General features: G+C 44.8%; 1 protein-coding gene across 4 annotated transcripts in view; it reads left to right on the top strand.

Annotated features, from left to right (window-relative positions):
• AK4 (adenylate kinase 4) overlaps window positions 1-12,705 on the top strand; it is a 74,107-nt gene that overhangs the window by 27,399 nt on the left and 34,003 nt on the right. Inside the window, exons 1-2 of one of the 4 annotated variants that reach the window (XR_007775437.1) lie at window positions 6,556-6,737; window positions 7,229-7,410. Coding sequence is in view for 3 of the 4 variants with exons in the window: in XM_050962076.1 (XP_050818033.1) it covers window positions 7,266-7,410 (145 nt within the window). In the remaining variant the exon portion in view is untranslated. Of the gene's footprint in view, window positions 1-6,555; window positions 6,738-6,789; window positions 7,014-7,228; window positions 7,411-12,705 lie in introns of those variants that run through there. The other 3 variants (XM_050962074.1, XM_050962075.1, XM_050962076.1) reach the window with 3 other exon arrangements.

Below are 12,705 nucleotides of genomic sequence, written 5' to 3'. Positions count from 1 at the left end.
GCGAGCAAAAAAGCTCCCCCTTGAATTTTGATTCCAAGCTTCCCATCACCTCATCTCCGCCCTCATAACCAAACTGTCACTTCTTCCAATTAATAGGAATTGCCTTGGAGACAGTCTCAACTCCTAAGTTTTCTGCCATTTCTTTGGTAGCAGTGATGGCATCTTCAAATCCGTTGTTTCTGTAGGCCGCAACGAAATCAAGCAGCTTCTTATCAAAGTAGTAGCAGCCGCAATGTCCATCGACTGAGTTTGTAATGCCTTGCTTACAATATTTACTTGAAACAGGATATCACACCAAATCACAATTGAGACCAGAAATTTGAAGTCTGGTTTGCCAGGCTTTGCAGTTGGATTCTGGCCTCGGCTTTACTTGACTGCTCCAGTTCCATCAGAGTGTCATAAATCTCAATCACTTGGTACCTCACTGGCCTTATGCTGTCAATGCAGCTCTCCCAGCAAGTGTCCCTTAATGGCTTCAGGGTCAGATATGTAACATTGTCTGTGAGGATCTTCCATGTTCCACCCGATAGTTGATGCTGAAAACAGGACATACGTACATCCTTTGTAGTACTCCAAAGAGAGATACTGAATCTAAAGAAGATGATGCGGCATCTTACACAACCATCTTGAGGGAATGGCAGCCACAAGGCACAAAGAAAGCTCTTGGATTCAGCGCGGGATCCTTGCCTGAATGCCACTGTTTCTTCTTTCCATATTCACACTGTTGTCATAGCCTTGGCCATGGCAGTCCTGAAGCTTTATTTTATTCTCATTCAAAACATTCATAAAAAAGTTCTGTTAGGCCTTTTACAGTAGAGTCGCTCACAGATTGGAATCAGATAAAGTGTTCCTTTACTTGGATACAGCCATCCTCGTTGTCAACAAATCCTACTGTAAATGACATCTTTTCACTGACTTACACTGGGAGTGCAGTCCATTATTATGGTGTAGTTCTTGGCTTTGCCAAGCCGCATCAATATGTTATCAAGTACCTTCCTTGACATAAGGCCAATCAATTTGTTTTGAATTGTTCTGCTGGAGTAATGGTCCATATAGCTTCTTTACAAACTACTCCATGTAGGTGCTCATGCAAGATATTGTGGTATTTCCCAAGGAACTCTACCAAACCAAGGAAATGACTGTTATATTCAGTGAACAATTTATCCATCAAACTCTGGAAAGCCAAATTATTCTTTTCAAGGAAGAGGGTAATTGAGATCAGATGCTCAAGCAAAATCTTCCAATGCTAGGTTTCTACATTAATAATGCGCTGGTTTTCTATATCTGTGCATTTATTCAGCTTGAGCCTGGACTTGACCTCCATCCATTTAGAGTAGGACATAAAATGGCCAGGTGACTTTTCATGTTGCTTCAGAGCATCAGCTAAGTTATGCCAGTAATTGTACTCGGAAAGTGCAAGCAACAATTTTGCATTCTTGTGAAATATTTTGCAACAAAAAACAAACACTTTGTCAGTTGATTTTGAGTAAACTAGCCAATGCTGATTTAGTTTCTCACCATTCTTGTATACTCTTTTGCAGTGTGACCTTGAGAAGTATCACTTCTGCTCATTTACAGGAAACATCATATCCTTGATTTTGTCTGGCCCATTCCAAATTGTACGATCAATATCAGCAGAGTTTAGGATTGATGGACATAAAGTGGGATCTGATGTATAGATCTGTGGTGTGCAGTTTTTGTAACTGCTGTTTCTGTCATCATGTGAGACTGATTCTTCTTTATCGTTTCTCTCCTTTTCATGTAAACCAGATTTTTTTTGTCATCATTCTCCTTTTCATGTGAACCACATTTTTCTCTATTATTACTCTCTTTTACACTGCCAGGAAAACTGGATGATTCTCCATCGCTTTCCTTGTGATTTCATTCCTTATCTTTAGGTAAATCTGCTAATTCCTTAGTAATAGGACTTCCACCATTTATGCTTTGCTCCTCTATTTCTTCTGCACTGAGATGGTGCCTAAAGCCCAGCCTGTGTTGTTCTGTTTCAGATATTTCCCCATCAGATGTGCCCTTTGCTGCAAACCAGCTTGCAACTGAGCTTTTTGGTTCCTATACTGGGCTCCTGAAGGTTTCTTCAGGGGCATCTTTTATTTTCTATGGGGGAAAACAGACAGTATTATGGAAAGCAAAAGTTTATGTTCCACAGTCTTAGAAAGTCATCAAACATTACGTGTTAAGCATGGCAAAATAAATAACAGTATTTCTTTTATATTGCTGCATAGACAGGGATTTGAAAGATATCTCTGGCATCTCATTAAGTATGTCCTTTATGAGTTGCTACTTACACTCTTCAAGTCTTAAAACACAAATACACTTTCACAGTTACACACTAAAACAAGGTTCACAATACCGCAGCTGTGCTCTCACTTCTTCTGATATCTCTCTGGCGATGCCCCGCCCCTTATGTACCTACGATGGCATGGCTGACAATATTCTAAGAGTTTCAAGGAAAATGTCGTTCTCAGAAAGTCTGGAAGATTCTGTGAGATTCTGCAATGGTCCAGAACATTGTAGCAAGTTAGTGAAAAATGGATCCACACATGGAATACCTGAAACATTTTTACTGCAAACATTCTATTAACAACAAAAATACCACTCCAAAGCCAGCACCCCAGGTGGTCGCCTGCTCCTAGATCCAGCCCTGGGGAGGAGGCAGGGAGAACAAAGCCAAGAGCTCCCCCTCTTTTCTTTTTGGTCAGTGAGAGATCACTCCTCCCCTTTCAATGTACTTTAACCACTGATTTAAAACTGAAAACGTTAAATATCTGATGACTCACCATTTATGCTATTTATTAGCTTGAATAGACATCTTTTTGGCTCTGATGTACAAGCACAATGCTCTTTGAGTTTCCATCCATTGAATGAAAGGTTAAACTTTAAAAAACCTGTTTTGCAGTTATTAATTTGCTAAAAATCCTGAAATATTAAACTTATTGGAGGATTTCCAAAACTTTAGACAAAATCTTAAAATTGTGACCAAAATTACTTGATTGAGTCAGTTAACATTTGAGACTTACCCTCCTACACCAAATGTTAATTCATGACAGCAGTCAACGGAGGAAAGCATATACCAGCACTCAGAGTGGCAAAGGAATTGAACTAGCTATGTAAAACCTTCATGGCAAAGTCATGTTTCTGATTCCATGGAAACCTGTTCATCCCAACATAATCGGGAGCTAAGTGATGGGGGAATATAAAGCTGTTGACCATGGGCATGTCTGCATTCCTTTCTCACTCCATTAGGGGACCTACTATCACCAAAATTTTCATGACACCATTTGAAAAACTGGTAGTTTCCCCAGTACATGCTGTATTAGTTGTTCTTGGGGACAGCCAGTTTTATAAGGCAAATAAACAAACAAAACACCCTACTAGGATCCCTACCGGATTCCACCTATGCTGTTCAACCAAAACTATTATTAGACATTGTGAATCAGCAAAAATAGGATCTGCAGGAAATGCTTTATCATAATATACATACATAATCATTTCACAGCACCATGCCACCTGGAATCTACCATTCCCACTCTGAAAGGCATGAATTCAGGGCTCATGTGTGGTCAAACAGAATTCTAGGTGAGGCAGAATTCGATGCTCACATCAGGAATACTAAGGAGATAGGAATGAACATTTTCCTATGTATAACCATGATGACACCCCTTACTTAAACTTCCTAGAAGCCTGCTTGAGTTATCCCCTAAAGCCAGCCTTGCTTTGGTTGGCTGCCCTGGGGTGTAAAGGAAGACATGCTTCTTGTTTTCTTTAGTAAAGGAGGAAAGTAATGCAGTGCACTCTCTTGATAAAAGCCAAGCATTTTTATTCCTATGCATGCTGGGAATTGACACCAGAATTAAATAGAGCTGAAGCTAGAATGCAGGAACTCTGTATTATTGATGTTCCTTGTGTGATGAACTTTGAATATACTTTCTTGCTTTGGACTCTAGTCACAAGTGGCTGAAAGAAGCAAATGAGATTCCTTTCCGAGGAGTAGGCACCAGCTAAGGACAATTAATGCTTTACTGCTTCTGCTTCATTTAGTCTGGACTCTTGATTTGTCCCACAGACGAGAACATCTCCCATTCCTAATTTTTGCCATGAAATCTCACACTGGACCTTGTCAGCTATGGGTGAATAGCTTTTATTATTCCTCATCTTGTTAGCATTCAGTGCTGTTGTAGTGCTTTCTGCATCTCTTGTCTCCTCTCTATTGCTAGGTGACCTTTTAAATAAAGAGACCACACAGGCCAAGGATTCAGCAGTTTGTAGATTTCAATACTTTCTGCCACCTCTGCCCCTGCAGACAGGGTTCTTGGTGGGTAGATAGGAGCTTTGGGTTGGGCATCTCACCTGCTCCAGCTATGTGCTCTGGGAGATGGTCTCATTGCAAGCGTGGGGATTTCAGGCCCATATCACTTTTCCATTTGTAGGCCTCCAAGCATTTTACAAAGGTGGGTAAGTAGTGTTCCCCTTTGTAAATGGGAAATTAATAAGGCCCCAGGTCACAGAGCAACTCCATGACAAAGCCAGAGATAGAAGCCAGATCCCATGATTCCCAGAGAGAAGGGGATACTGGGAAAGCTAGGGAAATATGAACATTTTCACCCTGTGTTAGGATTTAGCCACACTTTTAACAATAGTAGTGGTGGCATTAATTAGAATTATTTCCCAGATTCCTCGAGCCTGCAAAATAAATCCCCATCAATACATATTGAAATCAAAAGTTGCATGTGCAGCATTATTTGTACAGGCAAGTGGCTTGACTCCATGCAGAAAGTAGACCAGACATGCCACCTAAGCATTGACCAGTGCACTATGGGACAGTAGTAGGAAGACTATTTGTACTCTTGGGGTTATTACACTAATGAGTCCTGTCTTCAGTGGCACTGTGCTGGTGGAGATTGCCAGAGTGGAGAACCACATGATGGTTGGCCTGGCTTGAAGGAATTCTACTATAGCTATTTATAACACTTGCACAATGTTGGGAACATTTCTGTGTGTGATAATGTGGTATGTTACCAGATACTGCAGCATTATGCTAGTGCATCAAACCAGAAAGTCACCTGACTAGTCAATTTTCATTGTCCAAACAGAAGGAGGAATTAACAAGCAGCACAAGGTGGGAAAAGTTATATTTAAAAATATCCTTCAGTTTTAATCATACAGTGATTAGTAACACTAGTAAGATATTTGCTTTTAAAAAGTGTAATTTTGGAACTTGTCAGTTTCCCTTTATAAACCATTCAAAACAAGGGAGTATCTCTCCAAACTGAATGAGACTTGGCAAGTCTGCTACATTATAAATATTTTGTGTGTGCACACACTTTCTACACACACACAATAACCATAGTCTGCAAAATCACGTTTGTAACAGCTATTTTGATAATGGTTCCTGTGATAACATGCTGTTCCAGTGTAACATATGTACTAGCTTTCAGTGATGAAATGTGTAAATGAATCATCTCTTTTGAGTTCTATACTTTAAGAGACATCCCCTAATTTGGTGCCTAATATCTCATGGCCTGGAGTTGCTAAAAAGTATTTGATTAAGAAAAAAATTATGTTTTGAAAAAGTAACCATGAGCAAGTTTACACATTGTAAGGCAAATGCATGATTTTGGGCCACTTACACTACATTGTGGGAGCGGTACCCTTTAAAAATTGCCTTTAAATGTAGGTTCCCCTTGCCCCAGACTCCTCTTTTGAGTTTCTATAGGTTAATGACTACCCCACAGGCACCCAATTAAGAGTTATTAAATAGGCAGCAGGTAAGTATTAAATAGGCAACATAAGAAAGTATTTCTTCACATAACACACAATCAGCCTGTGTAACTCATTGCCAGGAGATGGTGTGAAGGACAAAAGTGAGTTCAAAAAAGAAATAGGTACGTTCATGGAGGTCAGGTCCATCAACGGCTATTAGCCAAGACAGTCAAGGATGCCAGCCCAGCTCCAGTATCCCAAAGCCTCTGACAGTCAGAAGCTGGGATTGGACATCAGCAGATGGTTCAGTCAATGAATTGCCCTGTTCTCTTCATTTGCTCTGAAGCATCTGGCACTGGCCACTGTCAGAAGACAGGCTGCTGGGCTAGATGGACCATTGGTCTGATCCAGCATGGCCATTCGTATGGTCTTAAGTGTTGCCCCTTGATCAGCGGTTCTCAAACTTAGTACTGGTGACCCCTTTCACAGAGCAAGCCTCTGAGTGTGACCCCCCTATAAATTAAAATGTGTTAATATATTTAACACCATTATAAATGCTGGCGGCACAGCAGGGTTTATGGGGAAGGCTGACACTCACAACCCCCCCATGTAGTAACCTCACGACCCCCTCAGGGGTCCCGAACCCCAGTTTGAAACCCCCTGCCCTAAACCCAAGACATTCATACAAGGAGCTGGGCGGGAAGCCGGCTGGCTGGTGTGGTGGGCTGGGATTTGTAGTCCTTGTGGGCGGCTGGTGGGCGTGGGAGAGACGCACCAATAGGACTACAAATCCCATTGCGCCAGGCCCTCTGGAGGCGGGGCTGGGTTTGTAACAGTTTGCCACTGGCTGCCCTCTTCCCTGCTGTTGCGAGTGCTGGGGTTGGCGAACGGAGCGAGCTAGCGCGCGGGGCTGCTCCCGCTCCCGGGGCCGGGGCTCGTATTTGCAAAGGGACCCTGCCGCCGCGCTTTCTCTTAAAGGCACAGGCGGAGCGGCAGCCTGCTGCGTGCTATGTTGGGTCAGTAGCGTGTTATGGGACAACTCGCACATTTTTTAAACGCCATATTGCAGGAGTTTCCCCCCTCCCCAATCCCCCTAAGAATTAGTGAGTTGAGTTTCCCTCCCCGAGGAGGTGGCTCTTTGGAAGCGCCGTGGGTGCACTCAGGGTGGGTGGGAAGGAGGATTCCCCGTCCCCCTTGCAAGCAGCACCGACATCGGCGGGGGTCCCTAAGGCGCCCCAGTTACTCGGCGCGTTGGAGGCTAAGCCCGCAGGCAGCTGGGGAGAATTGCCCAGGTGCAAAGAGCCCCCCCCCCTTGCTCCCCCGCACGATTTGCGAGCGTCTCTGCTGTAACTTGGGGGTTGCTGGGTGGAGATGTCGGGCCTGGCCCTGGCGGGGTTCGGTGCTCTCTTCCTGGGGCCGCTCTGGTCGGGAAGGAGTGCGGGGGGACCTGCTCCTTCCCAGGCCACTGCTGCTCTGTAACTTTGCCGGGGTCGCTGTTGCTCCGCAGGGATCAGCGGGGAGCTCTGAGTGCGCGAGCGGCTGCGATGGCTTCCAAACTCCTGCGAGCCGTCGTGTTGGGTCCCCCCGGCTCTGGCAAAGGGACCGTGTGCCAGAGAATTGCCGAGAGCTTCGGGCTCCAGCACCTTTCCAGCGGGCACTTCTTGCGGCAGAACATCAGGGCAAAGAGCGGTAAGTGAATGCCCAGCTGTTGAGGATCTGCTCACCCAGGGGCGCCTACGTGTTTCCTTGCATGCAGGAGGCACCCTGTGTTGCAGACCATCTGGGCTAGCGAACCGCAAGGCGAAATGGCTCAGGGATCAGTCGGGGCAGATGATCCTAAACGCTGTTTGTCCCGAGAGGGGAATTGTGCCATGAAATCGGGCCTTTTCCAAAATGATCTAGCTGCTGGCTAGCAACCGTCGCTCAGGAAGCCAGTTGACAGGCTTGTGTGTGTGTGTTGCTCAGTGCATTGCATAACCCACTTTCACCATGTAATCAGGAGTGAAGAGAAACAGCATCTAACAACAAATTCTTTACATTTTTGTTATGCTGTAATGCAGTCTTTGTCCGCTAATATGGTGCGTGATGAGGCCGACCAATCTTTAATCTAGTTAGGACGCCAACCTCCATAATATTATGGATCTCCTTTAAAAAAAAAAAACTACAAAAACAATAGAGTTCTTGGTTAATGAAAACTGCAACAAATTATCCATAACAGGAGGCAATTGTGCCTCTTTGCACAATTTGCAATATATAGGCATTAAGTTCACTCACTGTTTTTTCCTGCCATAGTAAGTACAGCTATGCAGTTTAAAGAGATGCTTTTTTTAAATCAGTTACTAATATCAGTGAATACAATTAAAACTTTTAAAATGTACTGTTAGCCATGTATGCTGCCTGGTTTTTTTTCATTGTGTGAAAAATTGTAACTTCCTGGTTTTCATGTTTAAATTCACACAATTAACTTTTTTTAAATAGTTTTCTCTGAAAAGTTAACAGTGATTCTTGTATGCTTAGTAATTGAGGTTCAGAAGAAGCCAGTATAAATAGTGTGTGCCCGTTCATCCTCTGTTTGCTGTGGTTTTGGGGAAATACTGCACACTAGCTTTATCTGAGTACAAATATTATGTATCCTCAATTCCTAATTAATTGTGAAAAATAGCTCCCCAGTCATGCAGTGTTACAAATATCTCAGCTGGGTTGTCTGCTTAGTTTTAATGCTAAAGCTTAAATCTCATCATCCCGTCTACAGGCACATATAGCTTTGAAAGGCAGTGAAACCAGTGCAGTCCTGCTGCATGGGGCAGGTTATGGCACATCTGTGCAGTGAAGTGTACTGTACTGTGGAGCTGTGCTGTAGAGGGGGCTCGCAGAGACTTCTCTCTGGTTCTTTTTTCAGGGTGGAGGATAGTGCTGAGGTATGGCCAGTAGCTGTGACCACATGAACCTGTCAGCTTATCTCCTATGTAATGGAGTGAGTTAGTTCATACTAACAGAAAAGTCTGCAGTGACACATGGGCTGCAGACTAGAGGCATGGGAAAAGATCTTGATGGTCCCGTGCTCCTCATAGTTCTCCCAGCTCTGGGCAGGGGAAATAATTTGGGTTTCGTGGAGCTAGGCATTATGAACGGGCGCAAACTTGGTTGCTTCTGGAAGTATTTTTATTTTTTCTAAAATAAAAACTTGTGCCATTTCTTCCTCTAACATATAAATGGTAAATTGGCATTGTAACTTATAAAAGAAAATATTGGCTTTAGGAATGCAGCCTTTCATATGCCATTTGATCTCAGAGCCAGTATTTATGGCCAAGTTGTAAACCCTTCAGAAACAGGCTTCATAATGAAAACACTAACAGAGCCAGGGGTTGAATTTCAGTGGTGTCTGTTTGGGGGAGTTCAGTCCCCCTCACTAACAGAGAAGTGGAGTATGCTTAGTGCATGCAAGCTAGGGGATACTTATCACCCCTGTATAGAATTTTCAGTGAAGATCCCAGAATCTATTTCCTTTATGTATCAATATTAGCTATTCACTTTCACGTGTGATGGTGGGTAATTATGTAAATACCACTTGAATTAGCAATAACACTCTCTTATTCCTCTATCTCATCCTTCTTTCTCTTGCCTCACTTCTCTGGGGCTAGATCTACACTAGAAGAGGTTTTCTGGTACCTGTGCAGGCAAACCCTCCTAGCATTAACACTGCTTATAGTGGCAAAAATGCTTTTGCTGGTATAGCTTAATTGTACCGGTTTCCTGAGCATAATTAGCTATACTCGCACAAGCATCTTTATGCAGCTATAATTGCATAAGGTGGTATAGAAATATTGCAGAAAACACTGCAGACCTAACCAACGTTGATATACTAGCAAACGTTTCTACTGTGGGCCTTGCCTAGATCTCAGTATTTTTCCTCTTATGGTAGACTGTTCACATCCCTTTTCCATGACCCCTTATTTTTGCCTATCTTTCCCTGTACCCCCTTACTCTCCCCCCTTCCCATTTTGAGTTTTTTCTTTCTTCAGTCTAGTCTAATTTCCTCCTTGTTTGTCACACTCCTTCCCTTTCAATGTGAGTTTCTTCTCCCCCCCGCTCCCAGGAGGTTCACGCTGGGGCTCCTGCACAACAGCACAGACTTTGTGGTGCCCGGGAACAGTTTGGAGTGGATAAGTGTGCAGCAGTTCTTGTTGAGTTTCCACTTGGAATTGCTGGCCTCGAAAGGAGATGTAATTCTGTGCAGGAACAGAGGTGTGAGTTTCCCCTGAAATGAAGTATTCTTACTGAGGTAACTAAAAATTAGAGGGACAGGAAGATGTGAGATGCCTGCAGTTTCCATGTCCAGTTTACGTTCCTGAGAGCTTTGATTTCATTGGCATTAAGAGGTCTTGTGCTAGTTGTAATTTAAATGGATACAGCCAACTTCAGCATCTTGTATGCTGAGACTACTGCCTGTTACGCTAAGGGCATGGTTACACTTCCAGTTATAGAGCGTTGTGAGTTAAACCAGCCCCCGGAGAGCGCAGTAGGGAAAGCACTGCAATCTGTCCACACTGTCCACTGCAAGTGCACTGGCATGGCCACATTTGCAGCACTTGCAGCGGCACTGGGAGCAGTGCATTTGGGCAGTTATCCCACAGAGCACCTCTTCCCATTCTGGCGCTGTGGCTTGTGGGAAGAGGGTGAGGTGTGGGAAGAGGGCGGGGCATTCTGGCACCCGTCCCAATGCCCAATGATGCATCGCTTTGCATTCCAGCAATCCCTGTGTTTCCATCCACATTTGGTGCCATCTTTCAACATTTTTTGTATTGCACACTCTGTCTTCCCTTTCAGTCTGCGGGAATGGAGCCCGAAGTGCTGAGGAATATGCTGATGGGTCTCACCAGCACATCACGTTTGGCAGTTGAGTTACTCCTTAAGATACAAACTAACAGTGAGGAGTCCAAAGATATCATCTCGCGTAACACATATGACATGAGATTGCTTGTGGCATTCACGGACATGCTCACCACCGTGGAATGCCGCTTTTGGTGGAAACAAGCACAGAGTGGTGGGATCACATCGTCATGCAAGTCTGGGTTGCCGAGCAGTGGCTGCAAAACTTTCGGGATGAGAAAAGCCACTTCCATGGTACTGTGTGATGAGCTCGCCCTCACCCTGTGGTGCAAGGACATGACATTGAGTTGCCCTGCCAGAGGAGAAGCAGATGGCTATTGCAGTCTGGAACCTGGCAACTCCAGACAGCTACTGATTGGTCGCTAACCAGTTTGGAGTGGGAAAGTTGACCGTTTGAATCGTGTTGATGCAAGTTTGCAGGGCCATTAATCGCATCCTGCTCAGAAGAACAGGTAGTGTGCATGACATTGTGGCTGGCTTTGCACAAATGGGTTTCCCTAACTGTGGAGAGGCGATAGATGGCACGAATATTCTAATTCTGGCACCAGCCCACCTAGCTTCCGAGTATGTTAATCAGAGAGGATATTTCTCTGTGGTTCTCCAGGCGCTTGTGGATCACCGTGGGCATTTCATTGACATTAACGCAGACTGGCCAGGAAAGGTGCATGATGCATGCATCTTTCAGAACACTGGCCTGTTCAGGAAACTGCAAGCTGGGACTTTTTTTCCAGACCAGAAGATCATGCGGGAAGTCGAAATGCCCACTGTGATCCTTGGAGACCCTGCTTACCCTTTAATGCTGTGGCTCATGAAACCCTACACAGGGAGCCTTGACCTCAGCAAGGAGCAGTTCAACAACAGGCTGAGCCAGTGCAGAATGACTGTGGAGTGTGCTTTTGACCATTTAAAGGATTGCTAGCACGCACTGTATGGGAAGCTGGACCTGGCCGATGACAGCATCCCTGTGGTTATATCCACGTGCTGTACTCTCCATAACATTTGTGAAGGGAAGGGTGATTCACTCAGGCATGGAACTCGGAGGTTCAACACGAACAGCCAGAGAACAGGGCTATTAGAGGGGCCCAGCGCGGGCTTGCAAGGATTAGAGATGCCTTGAGGGAGCAATTTGAGGCTGAAAGCCACCAGTGGTGTTTGGTGCCCTGCACGGGAGTGAAGTGTAGTGGTTCCAATGTTAGTCAGAATCTGTTTTTGCTACACTGACTTCCAGTGTCTGTTGGTTTCCTGGGTTAAGGTATCTTTTACTTAATGCAATAATAAAGAATGTTTTCAAAGCCAAAAAAAGCCATTTATTGAAAAGAAACGCAAGAGGATGGGGTGCGGAATGGTTCATCACAGATTTGCGTATGTCCTGTTATCATACTCAGCCTTCCTGTTGGAGTTCTGTGCAATGAGTGCTGCACTTCAGGCTGGCTGTAATGCATGGTGTTGGGGGCTGAGTGCAGTGGATAAGGGTCATAGTTTGCAGGGTTGGGTGGTGAAGCTACAGGTGTTGGAGGCAGCTGGTGGTGATAAGAACCCAGATATTGGGGGAAGTGGGTTGGAGGTGAGATGGGGGCACAAGGGAAAGAGTTTTGGGACAAGGCCTGCAGGGTGGGGTGGGTGTGGTTGTGCTCCGCCTGCATGGCTACGAGCGCCTGAATTGAGTCCGCTTGGCGCTCCACGATGCTTATCAGCCGCTCCGTGCTTTGGTGCCAGTGCGCAGTGCTTTGGTTCCGGCGCTTTGCATTCTGCTGGTGGAACCTCCTTTCACTCTCCCTCTGCTCCTGCGCTTTTTGCTTTTCATGAAGAGACTTCTGCATTACTTCACGTAGCATGTCTTCTTTGCTTCTGCGTGGCCTCTTCCTAATTCTTTGGAGTCTCTCTGCTGGTGATAAAATGGACGGTTGAGATCTCAAGGTTGCATCTAAAAAAGCAAAATGCAACACTTAACAGAGGCAGCATTGTTCACACCAGACAGAGCAATGATTCGCCCGTACTTAAAGACAAGCACAGTGTACACAGTAGCAGAATTTGCCTGTCTCAAAGCGAGCGCACATAACCCACAGGAGCCCCAGAATGGTGAGTAAACACAGA

This window comes from Gopherus flavomarginatus, chromosome 7 (genome assembly GCF_025201925.1).
Source record: "Gopherus flavomarginatus isolate rGopFla2 chromosome 7, rGopFla2.mat.asm, whole genome shotgun sequence".
NCBI classification, from domain to species: Eukaryota; Metazoa; Chordata; order Testudines; family Testudinidae; genus Gopherus; species Gopherus flavomarginatus.
The sequence above is the reverse complement of the archived record's forward strand: the minus strand, read 5'-3'. Positions and strand labels throughout refer to the sequence as shown.